Genomic DNA, 20,994 nt, shown 5'->3' on the forward strand with positions numbered 1-20,994 from the left:
AATAAATTATGATTTCAGGCCAGAATAGTCCGATCAATCATTTCATTTCCATTCAACTCTTCCCTTCACTAAATTTAGTACAACAGTTCTCACTCCTCTTCTGGCTAAAATACCAGAGGATGAAAGCCTGACATTTAAAATCACTCAGAACACCTCAAAAAGATTTGAGTCCTGGGACTACATCTGGAAGAGGCTTGCTTTGCAGGCCTGATTTGTCCATCCCTAGTTGTATCCACCATTTCTATCAGTGCCACTTTTGAATCTTTTCAAAAGCTCGTTCTTCAGCAGTGTGAGAGGATGGACATATTCCCATGCATCATAGCACCTCTCAGATTGAATAATAGCCTATCAGCGATGGTGCTGTCTGTAACTGTGGTGATTATGTTTCTAGGAGACTGCTGGATACAGTTACCAGTGTGAGTTCAGTTCAGATTTAGACCATTAAAAGAGGCACACACACTGTGCTGTCTTAAGAAGAAACTTCACTTTTCCTTGTTACAAAGAAATTATAAATTAGCACTCTCTTCCTGAAAAGCACAACTTTTACTGAATTATCATTATAATACATGTATGTCAATTGTCAGTTTGCTGGAACAGTGGGCTCTTCTCCTTCCCAGGCTTTCCAATGTTCTGTTAATTCTTGAATGCTCCTTTGTTATTTACACCATGGAGTTCATTCAAGAGGTAGCTGCAAATTGTCTGCACTCCATTGTGCCATGTTTTATAAATTCAGTGACAAAAATGCTTCCCCTTTAGTATGCAAGAAAAGTTATTGGTTTAGAAGTTTGCAGCCTATGGAAATTCAGATAAGGTTGAATACCCCTTTGAGCTCAAGGAACATTAAATGTTTGTGTTATATTTTCATCTTACATTTCCATAGCTTCTTTAACTTGAAAACATCAAAATATCTGGCAAAATAATATGTCACACAACCTGCTCATACCACAAGGCACAATAAGCCAGGCAGCAGAGCTCCCAAAATGAGAAGCAGAATGGCCTCTTGTATGCAGACTGGTGGGTGAGCTAATTAACACCACTGAGAGACTGACTCCTGAGAGGCTGCTGCAGAAACACAGCTACACTGGTTTTGAATTAGTAAGTAGGGTAGGCAGAGCTGCAAGTGATGTTTTGAACACACTGGGTGCATCTACATGTGAAATTAAGGCGAAGCAATAAACTCCAGAGCAGTTCAAGCCAAAGTGAACTGCTCCTGGGTGCAATGTCTATATGTGTGCCCAGGACAGCAGCAATTTGATGCTGCGGAGCTGCAGCAGACAGGATCCTGGCCCCCACCCAGTCACTGTTTACACATACATTTCAGTACAGTTAATTAATGTACCATCAGGTAGTACTGTCCCCAACGGTGCTATCATACAGCAGTGTTTAGTTTACTGAGCCCTGATACCAGCACATGTATAGATGGTAACACTTTACTGCAGAGCTAATCAGTCTACTTCACAGTAAAGTGCACTTGGAGATGCACCCACTGTATAGACAATCCCTTGATTACAAGATTAAATACACTTTTCACCCCTTCTACATCTGTCTCAAGTGCAAATTTTTCAAGTGACAGGTTCTGCACAACCCCTGTCCTCTGGGTGGGAGCCTAAGATTTTTCAGTCACAGACCACACCTCTACTTACCAACCAGTCCTTACCAGCCTAAATGGATTTGGCACCTGCAAGAAATTTCCCTGGGAGCTACAACCAATAGATGTATGCATTGACTCAAAACAGCTTCTTCAGAAATACAATGTTATATCCATAGGAACAGAGTAACTAGAGAAAAAGTCAGAAAGCAAGCTACAAAGCAACCAAGCAAACAGAGGATAAAATAACAGCCATACCCATAGCAAAGGCTTTTTCCTCAGACCTAAGGAAGAATAGGCTGCGTTCAAAAGCTTATCTAAGTCTATCCCAACCATGCAGTTGGTCAAATAAAAGATATCACCCAGAAAAATCCTTGTCTCTTGGCCCCTGATAAGAAGGACCATCACAACGGCAACATCATCCCAACACTATAACATAGGGGTGGGCAAAATATGGGCCATGGGCCACATCCCACCTGCCAGGTGACTGGATCCAGCCTGTAGCTGCCCCCACAGCACTCCGCATGGGGCCATGCCCTACCCGCTCACACTGGGGCAGCCTGCATTGGGCTTCTGCTGGTGCCCACCAGCCTAGGCCCTGACCAGCACACAGCTTCTGGAGGGGCTGTTCCTGATGCAGCTGCAGCCAGGTGCTGCTCTATGTCCCCTGCCTCCAGCAGTGTCTCCAGCTTCTGATCCTGACCTTGCCATACTGCACCTTGCCACACCATGCCACACTACTCAAGCAGCTTCAGTCAGGCAGCTTCTACCCCAGGGCATGAGACTCCAGCTTCAGCTCCTGGCTGGCTTCTCGGGAGCTGGAACTGCACTGCATCATGCTGTGCCACACCGTCCTGGGTGGGCAGGACAGCAGCTTCAGCCAGGTGGCTCCTGCCCCAGTGCTGGGGCTCTGGCTTCAACTCCCAGCCTGCATCAGCTGATCAAAACTCCCCTTGTAGCCCTCAGGCTCAAATCATTGCCCACCCCTGCTATAATAGCTATAATTTTATCATTTCACCATAAAACTAGACAGGTTAATGATTCAGAATGCATAGGGGAGCAAAATTAAGGAGGAAGGGGAGCACACTATCAAACACACTAAAACAATATTTTTATAAAATGAAGTAGATCTTTGCTTCTAAATAAAGCTAACCTCGAATATATATATTCAGGGCATAGCACAGACTGAAACATGAATAATATCAGCTAGAACTCTGTAAGGATTTATATTTAGATGTCTGGAGAAGCTGCATTTGTATATAAGAAGGGGTGTTGATGATTTCTCTCACAACAAAGGCCATGAAATACAGTGAGATCTGTATATCCCCCGAAAATTTGGCTTTGCTCAATCTCGTCTTAATCACTATAATCCCATGCTTGTCAGCAACTGATAGCAAAGGGTAAACAATTTCCAGGGAACACACTGAGGTCACTGGAGTTACTCCAGAATAACAGTGGTATTAAGGACAGAAAACAATCACCCCAAATCTTCCTAGCCCTAGTAACATTTTTTTTAACTTTAAAATAAGAACATTTCTCATCAGCAAGAAAATGGGAAGGGAAGGGAAAAGGGAAAGCAACCTACCAAAATTCAAGATGTGTTTCTGGCTTTCAGGGCCAGAATCTACCATTGTTACTCACTTTGAATAGCCTTAGATCATATGTTTAGTTAAGATGGAAGATTATGGTCCTAAATTGGTAAGCAACTCAGATGCACCATGATACTGCAATGGTCTATGCTACTGGATAGCTACATACGTCTCCAGCTGATTCCAAATCAAATCCTGCACATCCATCCAACAGCAAAATAGGCCCACAGTGTGCAAAAAATATAAATGAAACAATTGTTTTCTTCCACTGTGTATGTAAAAAGTTCGTTCTTTTTAAGCCTGTCTAACTTGTTTGCCACGATTTTAAACTTGACAACCTGAATTCCAGTATCAAAACCCTGACACATTCCAGTCCACCTAAAGGGTGGTACATACAGTGCAAAACAGTCATGATCCCCAAAGAAAACATTTGGATGCCATTCAGTGCTGTAATTTTATTGGCAAGATTTCTTTGTACCTTTCAGCTCCATTCAGAAACAGTTTCCTGAAATGCAACCAGCTTTTGTTTGAAGACAGAAGCTTTAATCTTGTGCTGAAACTATCCAGCACCTCCAGGCAGCAATACTTGTTTGGTCACGTCTGTCATACCCATGACAAGTAAAGCAATAGCAGGGGTTTGGTTCCCACCTACTCCTTCACTTTTGTGCCTAGGAATAGTAAGCTAATACTAGAAAAGCTTGGATTATTTGCTTGGTTAATAGGGAATGGTAAAAATAACTGTAAGTGGTGTCTGAATCAATGAACCATGTTGCTGCTGTCAATTCAGAAAATAATGTACCACAAGAAAATGGAAAGTATAAATCTGCCATGTGCTACAGAGACAAATTAAGTGTCCATTATCCTTAATATTTTGTCTAAAAGTAAGCCAAACTTTTTTGATGCACCTATTTCCATTCAGGACCAGAAGCTCAGTACAGACCATAGGGAAGACTATGTTTGCAGTATTTCTGACTTGACAAGGAACAAGAACTGCCAGATATGTTGCAAGAAAAAACCTATTCTCAGGGGAAAATATCTTGCTAAGTTTTGCCAGTCTAAAAGATCCAGACAACAGACAAGCACCTTAACCATTTTTAGTTCACATAGCTCTATGGCAAGTACAACAAAATCAACAGGATTTAAAAGAACTACATTTTTTTTTAAATCTAGATACAAAACTTGTAAGAAATTATTACATAAAATATTACGCAGGGAAGAAAGTACAGTAAAGATTTTTCTTAAATCATTTTAGTGGAGAGTTATAGCTTAGGCCATATGACATGAGAAGTGTATACCTCTTATAATTACAGCAAAACTGCACAGTATTTTGAAGGCCATATTTTGCACTACACCGTAGTTTCATTAAAAAGAATGGTAACCACACACTATATCATCGCATAGTTATTATACAGATAATACATTACCACTCATTAAAGAATGCAAAAGGAGTATATTGAATTACTAATCTCAATGTTTGCAAAAGAGCATACAAGCATACAATATAAAGAGATACATTTACCAGGGCAGGAAACAGAAATTTTGAAGGGAGTCAGAATCATGTTAGAACATGTGGTCAGGAAATGAAAATGGTGACAAAACTTTAGGAACAGATGCAAATAATTCCAGAAGTCTTCAGAAAGTCACAGGAAAAAGAAGCGTGCTACTAGAAAATATTTTAAGCTAGCAGCATGTTTGGATCACAGAAATAGGTTTAAAACTTAGTCTTTTCTGTAAGCCAAATAAGCTATTGGGCACATTTTCAAATGTGCATGAAGGGGAAAAAAAAAAAAAAAGAATATGCTCAATTTAAGCTGTATCCCTTAAGGCATACACATCAACTGAGATAAGCATGCTCATGTGCAACTTTACATGTCATAAATAGTCATCCACAATTGAGTCCTCCAATGGAAAGCATTCTAAAAGTGCAAAGCTTTGTCTGAATCGAGTCTGCTGTGTATTGCAGAATGACATGACAGGAGTTATTTTGAATTTATCAAGTATAAGTGTTTTTTAAATCCCCTATATGCATATACATGATAAACTAATCTATTGTGTCATCTCCTAATCTCTTCCTTCTTTCTCTCTCTTTTGATCATATCATGTTAAGGTTCTAAGTTAAATCCACAAGGAAAGTATTCAGCACTATGCAATAACTTTGTTGTAACTTATCTGATGACATCTGGCAAACAGAACATATTCTGCCTCTTTGGTACACAAACACAAACATTGCAACTATGAAAGGATATGCATTTTTTTACAATGTAGATATGTGACTACATTATGGGTTTTACCGGTATGCTATTGAATATATATTAGATTTATTAAATCACGAGTAGGAGAGCTTTATGGACGCTGGTGAAATACATTTCTGCAGGAGTCACTGATGTACATTTAAGAAACTAGATTTATAGTTAAATACTTAAGTGACAGAGATCACCCCAGATCAAGTCAGGAAACAGTTTATTTACACTGCAAAGACATAAAACTTACTGACGAATGGATCTTATATGCTTTAGGTTCAACCCCCAAAAGTCTGGACTGTTACCTGAATCTGCAACTGTAAAACTAAACTGTAAATCTCATAATACAAGATTTTGTGAGTTTCCATTTCTGATGTCAGAGCAGTAGTATGTGAATTATTCTGAGGTATCTCAGCACTTCTGGGATCAGGAAGTTATGTGCAAAATAAATTACATAAGAGAATAAAAGAAATTTAAAAATAAATGGTTTGGGGGAAAGCAAACAAAAATTTTGTAAACCTTCCACAAGGACTGGGGTTCTGATTCTGGCTAAATTTTACACAACAGTCAGAAAACCTTGCTATCACACTCAAAACAAATGATAGGGCATGAGAGACCTGCTCTAATTTACCTTAAATTTTAACCAAAGTTACAGTAATTAACACAGTATTAACTGTGCCAAAACAAAGAAGCAAATTATGAAAAAATGTTACAAATATTGTTCTTTTAGACTTCAGTCACCACAAAATAGAAAAAATGTGAACTGGTTCATTTCAATATCCCAGTGTGCCATAATTTACTGCTAAAATAACTGTACTGCACACAATGGAAGCTTCACTATGTATTCAAGGCCCACAACTTATGCCCCTCCTTTTCGCCTGCCCATCTTACCCTCTCACTTTATACCAGTGGTTCTTAAACTTGCTAGACTCAAGTCATCCCTTGAAAAATGTCAGCTCTTAGCTTTAACTTGTTTTTTGACTGCAGAAAAATACAAGAGCAATTCTTGTGTTGCAAAGACCTCAAAAAGACCACAGCAAGTCAAAATGTTTTTAACACTATGAACTCCTATTTGAAATCTTTAGCCACATCCATACAGATGTGTTCCCTGGGGACAAGAAGCAGCAGCACACCTTGTGCCACTGCTACTTGTCCCCAGGTAACACCTGTGCCATGTGCCCTCTGGCACACAGCACGTTACCCTGGGTGGGGTAGAGGAGGCTGAGGCGAGCAACCGTGCTGGCCCCAACAGCCTTACCTGGGGTCTTGGGGGCCTTGGGAAGCTGCCATCTTTCTGCTCAGAGCCTGGCTGGCAGCTGGAGCATTGGTCCAACCGGCCAGGCTCAGGTTCTGGGCGGTGCGCACTGCCTCCACATGCACCACCCTACCTTTTTTCATGTGGGGTTTTTTGACTAGGGTCAACCCGCCACGCCCTGCTGCTACCTTGTAGTGCAGAGAACACCTGAATGTGTGGACGTGGTTTGTGTGTTCATCTTGTGAATCATGTTTATACACCTAACAGTGCTAACATTGCATGGGACTCTCTAGCACCCCTGAAAGGATGTCAAGACACCCCAGGGTGCCAAAGCACCCATGCTGAGAATCACTGCTTAAGTGCTCTACACCATTGTGCAGAGAATGACGACTAAGCCCACGGCTGTAGAGTAACTTAACAGTGCCCTTCCTTATGCCCCTCCTTTCCTTTCCTGTACAAACTCATTTGGTTGCTGTTAGGGCTTTGAACACTTACGATGACAACATGTAAGATGTTCAGGTAGCATCCATTCACACCAGCAGTTTAGAATATGTGGCAGATTTTTGAACACTGATGCACTGCATGGGGATTTTTCAGATTTTGGAGCAATATTTCTTACTAGCCTACTAAGCTATTATTTCTTTTTACCCTTTACCTCCAAATATCAGCCTTTATTTTGTGTTTGTAGAAAGCCCTGTGGCAGGCAGCTGGTATAGTAAAAGTCCATATTTCAATTCCTCTATCAGTCACAGATCAGAATTGTAATTAAAACAATTCCCTGGCTCTTTATGAATCAGTTTTAGATCAAGGGAATATTTAAAGAATAATCAGCTTCACACATATCTATCATCTACAAGGAAAACTCCAAGTTAATCTCTGATTGTACTCTGCTAAAAATACAAAACAGACACATGCTTGGTATTGTCCAGATGTGCACAAGCAAGAGAAATCTGGACTTTCAGAAAATGTTGTATTTATAAGAGATTTCCTCTGGCAGTGCAACATTTAAACTAAATTTGACCTTTCAATATTTGGGCTCATGAGTCACATTCGACCTGCTGTTAAATTTTCCAGGCTCCTTCTGCCTACAGATACTGGAAAAGTTAGCAACACATCTAACACTGCTTATCAGTATTTTATAAATTTTTTTTAAGTCTTACTGCATCAGAATTTTCAAATAAAAACAATTCAAGCAATACCACATTTCCTGTGAGATGGCTGCCACCTTGCAGTAGCCACAGGGTGTTGACTCTTTATGCAGGGGAAGTCCATACAACAGATTGTGTCAAGTCAACACAGTAGCTCATTCTGGACCCTTGAGAAATGACTGCATATCCTATCTATAATTACTAGTAGTAACAACATACTATTGTTGAATAAGCAGATAACCAAAATGCAGAGTGACTGAAGATCTCAATTGCTCATACAGCCTGACTGGAGAAATTGCAATGTTACTAGCAAATGACAATTAAAATAAACACACAATTAAATAAAAGCTAACTACTGTATTTTATCAGCTGTTTCAACTAGGAAGGGAAATAACTACACTTTAAAGGTAATAATTGACACCTTTCCTTTCTTCGACACACTTTTTATTTTATAAATTCCTAGGAAATTCAATATGATAAAGAGATGAACACCTCTTTTGTAGGAAGCGCTTGCTTACACTACAGAGATCCTACCTCTGCAGCTATACCAGAAACTGCATCAGAACTACCTAGTAGAGATGCAGTGTACACCAACAAAAGGAGAATTTCTGCTGGCATACCTAACCCACTCCCACAATTATACAAATTAAGCCAACAAAAGTCAAGGTGGCTGCTTCAGCACCAGGGATTTTGCTAACCTTGTTGTGTTAGTTGGGAGGGAGAGAGAGAGGAAGGAGAGATTTTTTCACACCCCTAACCAATGTGGCTATATGGGTAAACTTTGAACTGTATATCTGACCTAAAGAAATGAAAAAAGTTCATGGGAAACCATCATAATTTTGGTCAGAAATTTTCTGAAAAGCATCTTTCAAAATGTTTGCAGTCAAATAATTAATAATACTAATTATAGTAAAACTATAATCATGAAGATACTATTTTAATTTTCATAACTATTAAAAATATTCTGTATTTGAAAAGTTCCTTAAAAGTTCACCAGACACCCAAGTCGTCCACAGTACATTTGTTTTAATTGTCAGCAGAAATTGTGTAAGACATAATAGTCACAGGCTGACTTGCTAAAGTTCCCATTTAAGACACAAGCTGTGGCAGGCCAGTATGGGACGCTCCAGTGCCAAGCCGCCCCCCCCACTGCACCTGACCAAAACCAAGCTTCAGGTGCCTCTACAGAGGTGCCAACTTCTGAACAAACCCCTTCCTGGAGCACACCCACAAGCCTGGGGTACCACTGCCACCACCCAAGCTCCAGTCTCTGTTAGGGCCCTGGGCCACTTGAGGTACATAGGCCCTGTAGATCTCAATCACTATGGGGTTGCTTAGCCCCTGCAAGATATATCTGGGTGCTTCTTATAGCCTGAAGCACAGAAAGTAGCTTCCCTTATTCAGCCAAGCAAAGGGAGCAAAAAGGCTTGCCCAATCCCTGTCAAACATTGACTGCCAGGCTTGCTATGATAGGTAGCTTTATTGATTGGAGAGGGAAGACTTAGGGAAGGAATACATGCCAAAAAGGAATTTTGAAAGAAAACAGCCTTGAGCAAAACAGTATAAAGGGCTCATTGGCCCTTTTAGTATATGTCTAGAACACTTAGATTTAAGTTACTGGCTACAATTCAGATAAGTTACTCACAGAAACACCCCGAGGGGTCTGGAGGTACGTGGCTTGATTCTGTGTCCATAAGATGTCCATCCACTCTGCAACATGGGGGGACCCTCTTAAATAGCCTTACTGACCTCATCACCTGGGCCCAGTCAGGGACAAGTGTTATTTGATGCCAACCAATCAATTTGAAAAACATCAGCGTTACCTATTGGAGGGCCACTGGCTTAAGCCTAGCCCCCATAGCATGTGGTCAGAACTCAGAACAATGGTGAAGCTAGATCTACCCCCTCCTATCTGAGCCAGGTCAAATACACAGCAACCAGTTTGACAGACATGTGAAAAGACAAAGAAAGAGAAAGAAGAAAAGAAAAAAAAAACATACTAAGTGAGGGAGCAGAGCCACAGGCCCTGAAAGTTTTTTTGGTCACACAGGCCTTACCTTGCACTGCCCAGACACACAGATTGAAGTTCCATTTGGATCACATGGCGTGCCATCAATCACTTTCTCAGCTTGTCTTACATAGAATCGGTAGCCTATTGCTCGGCAATTCAGTTCACATTTCTGACTTCCCTTCACTGAAAAGAGAGTAAGGTATAAATTCTTGTTATAAGTTCTACAAACTACAAATAGTTTTTAAAAAGACTTCATTATATTAGTTGGAAGACTTTATCCCTGATTTGGAGATAAAAATATAAGAAGGGACATTCTCTATAAAACTCATATCTTTCAAATACATTTTGATAAGAAAAACATCATTTTAAGCTCTAAGAGAGTTTCACACACAAACCTCATGAGAATTTAAACCAGATTTTATTTTTAATTATATTTCCTTAAATGAATAGGCCTATTTAGTTTTTAGAAATAACTTTCCAAATTTGTGTTCTTCGCAATCCCATGGTTTCAGTTATGATCTGTTTTCATTTGGAAGTGTCAGCAGAATTACATCAAATAAGAGCGATATGTCCAATATAAGCCTGCAGTTCAGAAGACTTGCTACAAATAGACCAGGCAATATGACACCCTTCCAAAAGTCCTGCACTCTCTAACAGAAAATTTGAGATTTTATAATAATGAGCCAAATCAGCAGCTGACACAATTATGGCTAGCATTATAGAAGGCCACGGGTATTTTTTTTTAGAATAGGGCAACTTCTAAAAATGTATTCCTTCACCAACCTTACAAGTCTTTGTCCTCCACACCAAGTACTTTGAACATATTATTATACATTAGAAGATAAAACCACTATACTAGGTAGGACCAACCTCTCTGCTATTACAAAAACTTGAGGTTGTTTGGTAACTGAACGATGTTAAGTACTACATCTGCATGTTCCTGTTTTGATACAAGTCTAATAAAACTGCTGCAACTGTAAGGCTAGGTACAGATATTATATGTAAACCAGTATAAGTGATCAAAAGCCAGTCAAAACCTGTAACAGAAGACAAGTTCAATGCACATAAACTGATTTAAAAATGGTCCACCCCAATCTAAGATAGACTTAGATTGATGCAGTATCAGACTTAAGTGATTTAGGTTAGACCAGTCTATGGAACTGCTGTATCAGACCCCCTCCTGACTTGAATTAGGTTGCTATCCACTGGCATCCCAGTCTGCTTTGCAGGTCCTCCCCTCCCTCCCGCATTGGGTGGCACATTGGAACTTCACCTGCTCCGTCCCCAGCCCTGCCTTCTGCCTCTGGCCAAATGTCAACAGCAGCTGGACAGGGAGAGAGGGGAAGGGGGTTCCTACACCGTATGAAGGCTGTTCAAAAAGAGGAAAATACATCAAGTGGCTAACGTGATACATGCTTATCTTCATGGTTCTGTGACTATTTCTTCCTTTTGAACTGACTTTGTCTATATGACATCTTTCTAGTTTAGAAGCTCTTTAGAATCACAGAATCCATGAGTGGGAAGGGACCTAGACAGATCATCGAGTCCGACCCCCTGCCATGGGCAGGAAGGAGCACTGGGGGTGGCAGGGGTCGTAAGACCCCAGCCAGGTACCAATCCAGTCTCCTCTTGAAGATCTCCAGGGAAGGTGAAAAGACTCTGCCTCCTCTGTACTCAATAAAGTGAAATTTAGGGATAAAAAAATACATATAGATGAAGCACCATTAGTTAATAGAAATGGAATTAGTGCATGCTTTAGCTGAACTCTTCACTCAGGCTCCAAGAAAGGAAAGCTCTTAAGTACATGCTTAACTTTGAGTATGTCTGTGAGCAACTGATATGCTTGAAGTTCAGCACAAGCTTCAGCACACTGCTGGATCACAACTTAAATCTGGCCTAAAATAAAAATGCAAGAAGCACATTCTCACATCTCAGCTAAGCAAAATATAGTGTCAACTATCCACCATCTTCACAGGTTCGGGTGCTCTTTTAATATAATATTGGGTTTTAGTAACGGAGAATGATGAAGAAAAAAAAGGAGGAAAAACAAATTCACCTCAGATCATATCAGAAAAAGAAAGTGCCTGGAATTCAGTTGCCTAGGATCAACTCCAGAGCCTTTTTAGTAGAAGTCCCTGAGTTTGAAATGGATTTCCTTTAATGGTCTGACAGGACTCGAGCCTGATGATATTCAGGTCACATTAAAAGTCTTCAAACAACATATAACATGAAATTTGCTTAACATTATAGCAGCCAAGATCCTACTGAGAGTTAGGCTACATCTGATTATGGAATAAATATTGGTGATCAACAATTTTGTATGTTTTTTAACACTACTGGAAAGTACATAGGCAATGAGGGTGCATGAAGTGACCCCTATTCAACTGGGATTTGGATTCAGCTCAAATCAGGGACAGTGATTCGATTCGTTGATTCAGATCACTCTCTCTGTTTTGATTCGGCTGAATCCGAATCTGAAGATTCAATGCTGGTTCAGAAAATCAGCAATTTGGACACAGACACAGCTTTAAATGTTTTTTCTACATACCTTGAGGTAGCAAGCATGACTTGTGAATGCTGTGATGCTGGGGTGCATGGAGCATCACACAGGAGTGCAGGGGAGCCCTCCATGTGCTCAGCAGTGAGCCCAGAAGTGGACTGGAAGTACTTCCGGTCCACTTCCAGGTCTGCCAGGGAGTGTGCCGGGGGGCTTCCCCAAGCCCACCCAGCTCGGCAATTGGCTGCAGGGGGACCCCGGGTGCCCCTCCCAGACCCAGGAGGCACCAGTCACCAAGCCAGGGGGGCCTCCGGCATGCTCCCCGGAGAACCCAGAAATGGACTGGGAGTGCTTCTGGTCCACTTCCATGTCTGCTGTCGAGTGTGCTGAGGACTCCCCCCCCCCACCTGTGCTTCTGTGCAACGCTCTACGCACCCCAGCATCGCAGCATTCACAAGCCCCTGCTACCTAGAGGTACGTAAAGAAAACAGTTAAAGCTGTATTTATGTCTGAATCTCTGAATCTTTCCAAATTGATTTGGAGGGTTCCGATTCAGTTCAGAGAGATTAAAGGGTCCTCTGATTCAATTTGGATTTGGAGATTTAGCCACTGACTTGGGCCAAATCTCCATCAAATTGAAACAGGGATTGAAGCTTTGCACAGTCCTAATAGTCAAATACTTCAAGAAATAAAAACAGCACATGCAGTTAGTTTGCTCTGCAAATATGTTGTTCTTATTTCAGGGCTGAGTTACAGGAAATGTAGTAATTAAGAAGTCTAATTTGATGTGGACAAATGAGAAGTGTATTCATAGAAGGATGCCTATACTCCTCCTATACTCTGTCATCCTGGTCCTGTAACTGAGTATTGGGCTATGTGCTGGTTATAGTCTATCGGCACACAGTATTTGTAAATGTGGTAGGGCAGGAGTAAACTGGGTCACAGACACAGAGATTTGACAGTCCTCTAACTGCCTTGCAAAGAGCTTCTAACAAAATATACAAGCAAAATATTTATGTAAAAAAGATGCATTCCATGAACCATGGCTGAATCTCCCAGGCCCAGCCTGCTTCTTACTGTGGCAAAACCCAGAAAAACCTCCAAAATTCTCCTTGAAGCAGGACAAAACACAAACACAGAATAAGCAAAGCTAATGAAACTCAGGGAACCTTTAGGAGATGCAGGAATTTCCAGGAAGACAATTCTAAAAGCAAGTCTCTGGCAACCTCACACAACCCTTAGGATAGTGTAGATTCTGCACAGGCAGCTGTCCTTGCAATTCCCAATGAAGGACACGTTTCTATAGTGTACAGACACTCTTAGCTTTCACATAACTTCAAGATGTTTTAGGGACACAGCCCCTAAAATATCTTCCAACCTATCCCCTCCTCATATATGGAGTCCTAAACCTATGACTTGTGTTGTGCAGCATCTTCTCTTTTAGATTTCATCTTTCTAGACAGCACGCTCTTCAAGGCTATATGTTCTAACTGTCTGTGAAGGACCTTTCACATGGTTGGTGTTATAGCAATAACAGCACCAGAATAATTCCACAGATCAGAGGTGCACAACCTGTGGCATGTGTTATAAGAGGCACAGGCAGCGTCTGTGTGAGGCCAGTTCCAGACAACTAATTAGAACCTTATATAAGGAATACATTAATTGCTTTTAAATGTACACAGCAACTACCATTAGTATGCCTGGGGCATATGATCCTCATATATGCCTGACTAGACTGGGATCTAGACACTTAACCCACTGCTGAAAATGTCCCCCAAGGTCTGATTCAAACAATAGTCGCCTGCATGGTCTGCAAACTTCTTGAAAGTCCTGTTCTATATGCTATTCACAGCCAAGATGCGAGTAGTAGTACATCATTTTGGTAAAGTTCTTGCATTCTTATAGAAGAGCTTATGACACATGCTGTTCTTGTCCGTATTTTAATTGCCCTTCTGAGAGCAGGCAGATTATAAATCCAGTGCTAAAAGCTTTTTATTGGACCAACATTTAGCTGACCTGCTGAATCTTTCTTTGCCTTACATCAGCGGGATAGGAGGCTGTAATGACATAGACAGGGTTCAGCATTTAAGATCAACTGATCAGATATAACATAACAGATCTCTTTTTTCTCCAGGACAGGACTTTCTAGGGATTGGTTTGTGTAAATTTTTATAAGTTTTTAAAAGCCATCAAGTTGTTTTTGTTCTTGTTGCTATTCCCTGAGTTACTCCCCATTTATTAGGTGAAATAATGTCCCATTTGTGGAACTACTGTATATCATTTGAAAAACCTAATTTATAGCTTTCACTGCATACCACTAAATTAACGATGGAACTAAACTCTGCAAGGGCTGTTACAGCACTCAAGTTCATTAAGCCTATATATTGAGGAAATTACTATTAAAGTCAGAAAAATTCTCGCAAGTCCAATAATGTTTAGCTTTTTATTAACATTTTAAAAACAAATTATATGGACATTAAGAACTCAACAGGTTATTTCTGTTTTAAGATCTGATTCAGTAAAGGCACTGAAAACTTCATTTCAACAGGGAGTGAGGTCAACAACCTATGTAGAGGCATCTTTACAGAAACCTGCCTCAGCTGTGAGTCACTTTGGATTCACCTGCTGAAGTAGAGATCTTGGAAGACCTGCAGTGAGGGGAATGTTTCTTTTAATTACGACATGTATATTTATTGAAATTGGTGCTCAAGGAAGATGGCAAAGTGATGGTTTTAAATTATTGAAGATGTTACTGTAGCAAAAGCAAATACGGGTGCAATGTACATGGCTTTCCTAATAAACCATACGTGTCGAAGATGGAAATTTTTCCATTTTCCTGCCTAGTCAATCCTTTGTATTTGTACTGTGTCTAGCAATAAGAGAGCCTATTAATAAAGGGAAATCACCTATGTAAGTTAATCCATCCCTGCTGTCATGTTGTGTATGTCCATCTACAAAAACGTGTTAAGACTGTGTCCATTTTACACATCCTACTAATGAATGTTCAGAGAGCAAGAGCTTTGTTGCCCATCATTCTATCCTTGCTTTGAACTGAGTTCCCTGAAATGAAAACACCATTATCCTACTACCTACTGCCAACATCATTCAGTTCCTGTAGGTAAAAATGTCTGTTAGCAGTAAAAATTAGAGTGAGGATATGAGCAATAACATGCTAAGAAATTAAAAGGCCATCTGTTTGAGATGCCTTTATTCAATCCTTTCAGTACTCTTTGTTCTTTTCCCCACATTTTTAAGAGGGGTATGAAATATCCTGAATACATCCCACACGTTCTACAGTTCCACACATAGTCTAAGTAAAACAGACCTGGAACAAATGATAGAAATTGTTTACTTCAATTACAAATAAATGGTCCAGATGCTCAGGCCTCCATCTAACTTGGTTGTAGTTTAAACCTTTTTTTACATTAATTCACCAGAGCGCTTCACTTCCAGATTCTGCCCCATATTTTCTCTCAAATGATTTTTTGCACTGTTTTATTCCACCACACTGTAAGCACACCAGTGGCTGAATGTAAACTAAGACGTGTTAAGCATTATCTTCGTGAAGTTGTGAATGCACAAGCCACAAGGATCTTTTGGACGCTATGTGCAGCCTCAGTCCATGTAAACCATACTTTCAGAAAGCTGGCTGAATAGCAATGGTGGGGGGAAATAAGACCTTCCAATTGTGATCCAATGCAATATTTTCAACATGTTATCAACCCATACCTGAAAAATAGGGAGGTATGAACTTTCTATGACCCCCAAACTAGCGTAGTAATTTATTTTTCTTCTTGGCAGCAAAAGGAGAGAAAGAGAATCTTTACTTCTGTAAAGTCTTGGGAAAAGAGTCATCCTGCAGCTCTTCTAGGCTCAGAGCACCCTGCTTCACTCCTTCAAAACTACCATATGTTTGGCATTCCTCAGAAGTTTAACCAGGCCTCTTTTCCCCTCCCACTCTCAAACCTTTCCAAACTATGGATACAGTAGATGAGAGTAAGAAAAACAGCTAATAGCCTTTTGGATAGGTTGTTCAAGACTGGTTCCCTAGTAGTTCAAAATATTCTAAAAGGGCTAATTCATTAATTCATATAGCTGTGTCTTCCCAGCATGGGGAAAACTGAGACAGAAGCCATTAAGAAGATTCTACTATGCTATCGACAAAGGAAATGGTTGAAGTCATTTCTACCTACACATGTAATGAGGCACAAATATATGGACCCTTTAAATAATTGAGATGCATAGGGAAAAAAGTTATATCAATTCCTTTTTACTTCAATTCCAAACAGTGCATTTCCATGGCATTTTCCATAGTTTGAGAAAATACTAAGAGGACAGAAAAAGCAAAGTTTTAGATAAACTTTAAAACACATCATTGACTGAAAACACATCACAAAAAACCATCTACAAAGGTGTCAGGAGCCAATAACCATAGTTAACATGCAACAGAGAGAATCTGGCCTACATGAGATCTATACTCCCCTCAGAAACAAAGTCTTGCCTTCTCATGATAATTTGTCATTTAAGGAGAAATAGTCTGAGCAAGATGTATCCCCTCTTATCAAGTTAAGTACACTTAACCTGTCACTATCTTTCAAATCTGTTTTTTTAAATATTCCAGAAGGCTAATCACTCCCTTATTTGCCAAATGAAATAGTTTGGCTTTTCTTCAGACTCAGTGATATCCTTATATGCTGACTGTGATGTATAAACAGGGAATTCTTTGTAGTTTGGCAATGAAATTGTTTTTGCTTTCATAATCAGAGAGTCAGATTCAATCTGACTTCAGCAGAAATCTTTCCTCTGATTTCAGGGCTTTGGGTCCAGCCCAATTTAACTGGAATCTGAATGTTACTTTTCAGTATTTTTCAAAGGAGATGTCATACGTTTCAATTAGCTACAAATACATACTGTTCCTAGGACTTTCTTCATCATCCCAAGATTATCATTCCGTTCCTGCATGACAGAAGTTTCTAGGCTGATTCAGACATGTCTTTTCTCCATAGTAAACACAAAATAAACAAAATATTGTATAAAATAATTTCATAACAATTATTCCAAGAATTTAATTTAACAATTTTATCTTTTTTAAGTTTTTGGCAACATTTTTCTGGGACGGAAGGATGGAGGATAAGTACAGATAACGTGTGAACGGATCAGATTTTCTGAAGTGTGACAGAATTTATGGCAACCGTAGCATGAACAATTCCACATAACTTCTATTGGTAAAAGCCAAAGCCACAAGCAAAGGAAGTGTCATATGTCACAAAAGTGACAGTGACATTGCAGTCCTGACAATAACCATAAGTCTCCTTTAGAACCTGTGTAAAGATTTCCAGCCCATTTTCACATACTCAAGAGTTTCAAACACTTCAAACAGACTTGTAGGTGCTTATTTAAATGAAGAAAACACCTAAATGCTTGGATGTTTATCTGAAAATGCAACCAATTTTAATACTCCACAAGAAGGTACTGTAACCCACTGATACTATACATGATTTATACATACACTAGGGCAGTGCAAAGCTTCAGTCCCTGATTCAATTCAGCAGAGATTTGGCCCAATGCAGTGGACAAATCTCCAAATCAAATCAGAAGACCCTTTAATCTCTCCAAATTGAATCAGAACCCTCCAATTTGACTCGGAGAGATCTGGAAAGATTTGGCGATTCGGACATAGATACAGCTTTAAATGTTTTTTCTACATACCTCTAGGTAGCAGAAGGCTTGTGAATACTGAGATGCTAGGACATCCCACAGGAGCACGGAGGGGTCCCCAGCTTGCTCAGCAGCAGACCCAGAAGTGGACCAGAAGCACTTTCAGTCCACTTCTGGGTCTGCCGGTAAGCATGCGGAGGCCCCTCGCACCTCTCCTTGGCTTGGTGACTGGTGCTTCCTGGGCCTGGGGGGCACCTGGGGCCCCCCTGAAGCTGATCACTGAGCCAAGGGAGGCATGGAGGGGCCCCCCAGTGCGCTGCCTTGCAGACCCAGAAGTGGACCGGAAATACTTCTGGGTTCACCGCTGAACACACAGAGGGCCCCCCCATGCTCCTGTAGGATGCTCCATCTGCCCCAGCATCATAGCATTCATGAGCCACACCTAGTACCTCAAGGTATGTAGAAAAAACATTTAAAGCTGTGTCTATGGCCAAATCGCTGATTCTCCAAAATCAGCATGGGATTTTCAGATTCGGATTCAGGCAAATCGAACTGGGGACAGTGATCCGAATCAACAAATCAAATAGCTCTCCAATTTGGGCTGAATCTGAATCCAAATTGAATACCGCCCATTTTGCACACCCCTAATATACACAGCACAGTCTAAGTGTAGATTCTTGAGTTACCCTATTAGTAAATGGCTTCCAAGTCAAAAACTGATGATTTGCTCCTGCTAGAATTCTGCTCTCTTAATCAGTTTCTAATCTATGTCATTCTTTACATTTCATCACAGAACTACTTGACTTTAATTTCCATTTACATACAATTTATCAATTATAATTAGTTTTTTTGGGTTAAATACCTCAATTATTGTAAGTTGGAAAGAAACATTCATTTTCTATGTGCCATTCAAAGCTTCCCATTCATATTTTGCTCAGGTATGTAATTTTCTACTTCCATTAAATTATTTTTTCAACTAATTCCCTTAGCACTGCCAATATAGTCCCTACTTTACCATTCCCAGGATCATATCATGTACTTTAAAAATAACAGCATTTCCTGCCCTCCAATCCTTGGTATAATAGTCAAGTTTAGTGATAAATTGCATAATAGTATTAGCAACCCCTTCACTCTTAGGTGAGGGGCAAGGATTCTTGTGGATATATTTTGCTGAACCAACTCTGATAAAGTTACACAAGCTTTGACCATCACAGCTACAACATCACTACAACACTACCGTCACTCTTACATATTTGCAGAATATACAATGGGGTAAATGGTAATAAGGTAATAAGATCAAATATTATGCATAATATTATTATATTATGCATAATATTATTATTCATAATAAGAAAATGAAATCAAATATTATTCATTACCTCCCCCTCTCAGAGGGCCCCACAGAGCAGTAACTCTAGAGAAGTTATTTACAAAAAAATTATCTCCTTCTGCAGTAAAACTGACTAAACACGTCACTTAGTTTTTCTGTAACATTGTTATCCCTACAGTAGCATAATGATGGGAAGGCATGCAGGCCATGAGCCCCAGGCACTGCCTAAGGAAGAAGCATCAAACTGGAGCTAAGGAAATTGGCTCACTCTCCTGGCCCTGATCCCCACTCTCTGGCACCTTCCCTACAGTGGTTCCAGCTCCAGCAATGGGGAGGGCAGAGCTGCAATATATACGTGGACAGTGGTAGCACATGATGCAGGAGCAGCAGCTGGAGGTTCACTAATGCGGGGGTGGCATCAACATTTGTTGCTGCTGCATTTTTACACCACCAAAATGTTGTTTCTAAATGGTTTCTTCACACACTTTGGCAGCAAAAAGGAAGCGACCTCTCCTGCCAGCAGCAAACTGATCCTGCACCATGTACTGTTCTGTCCATAGTGCAGAACTTACCAGTTAAACCATATGTATTCCCTGCACTCCTGGATAGTCTTGAAGACTCACTCTCCTGCACTCTTTTTTTTTTCTAGCCAAGGTATATTAATTTCTTAACTGGTATTGATAAATTACAATATTTGTTTTCAAAACTTCCACTTTTCTCTCCAAGTGTCCATGACTTGTCTGTCTTCCCATTGTCTTCACATGCACTGACTGTATTGCTTAAGAAGTTTAAAAAATGAACCATTTAACCAGAATATTCTTTTCTAGCTTTCCTAGCTTCATCTTTTGTTAGGGATATGTTACTTACATAGTAAGCTTAAAGTGGCTTCTGTGCTTACAGTTAGGCAGTTCTTGTGTTCCCTGAAAAATAAGGCTCTGCGTTCTTATCTCATATCTTTCATGATGGTGGGAATTGGTAGAATTTATATAATCATTGCACCTGACTTACTTAGAAGTTACTGTGCTAGGGTCGTTAGCAAAGCAAACCCATCTTACAGGTGACTTGCAAAATCAGTTGCCAGGCTAGTCAAAAAGTACTCCACTACAAATTATCTTAATGCTTTTTTTTCCCCCAGAATATTTGTCACAGCAACCTATACCATGCACTTGGCAACTGGATATAAATGTTAATTAAGCAGTGAGCTGTGAGGCAATCAATGCACGACATTGGGGAATAGAGCAACTTCAGGGTAAAGAATTTCCAGATTGGCTGAAAAGATGATGATGCATTTGCACTCACAACACAGGCTTTCTGTAAAACCATGGCAGGTTTACCAAGAAGACTGCAGCAATGCAGACATTGTTTCACATGTCCACATAACAGATTTTTGTTTTCCATTGTCAAGCCTGCCTTCTCCAGATTGTGTCTGCAATAACTCTCACACTACTCCTGTTCAGATTACCTTGTGAGGAGGGAATTGGGATGAAATTTAATGCTGTGTTATAGGGCAGTTTACCCCAATAACTGTTTATGAATGGATAGAGATACCTTTAATAAACAATTCTGATAAACTGTATATTTTTTGAACCACAAGAAGTTCACGTTCCATGTCAATGGCAACTATAGATTCATAGGAGTCACCCAGTCCGTTAAGATTTGGGTTTGTTTTTTTAATTCT

General features: G+C 40.1%; 1 protein-coding gene across 1 annotated transcript in view; it reads right to left on the minus strand.

The window, feature by feature from the left end:
* The window catches only part of THSD4 (thrombospondin type 1 domain containing 4), an 853,555-nt gene that overhangs the window by 562,943 nt on the left and 269,618 nt on the right, over positions 1-20,994 (minus strand). Inside the window, exon 7 of the mRNA XM_019504324.1 lies at positions 9,878-10,014. Within this exon, the coding sequence (XP_019359869.1) occupies positions 9,878-10,014 (137 nt within the window). The remainder of the gene's footprint in view (positions 1-9,877; positions 10,015-20,994) is intronic.

This window comes from Gavialis gangeticus, unplaced genomic scaffold (assembly GCF_001723915.1).
Source record: "Gavialis gangeticus isolate Ggan-Ray unplaced genomic scaffold, GavGan_comp1, whole genome shotgun sequence".
Classification (NCBI taxonomy): Eukaryota; Metazoa; Chordata; order Crocodylia; family Gavialidae; genus Gavialis; species Gavialis gangeticus.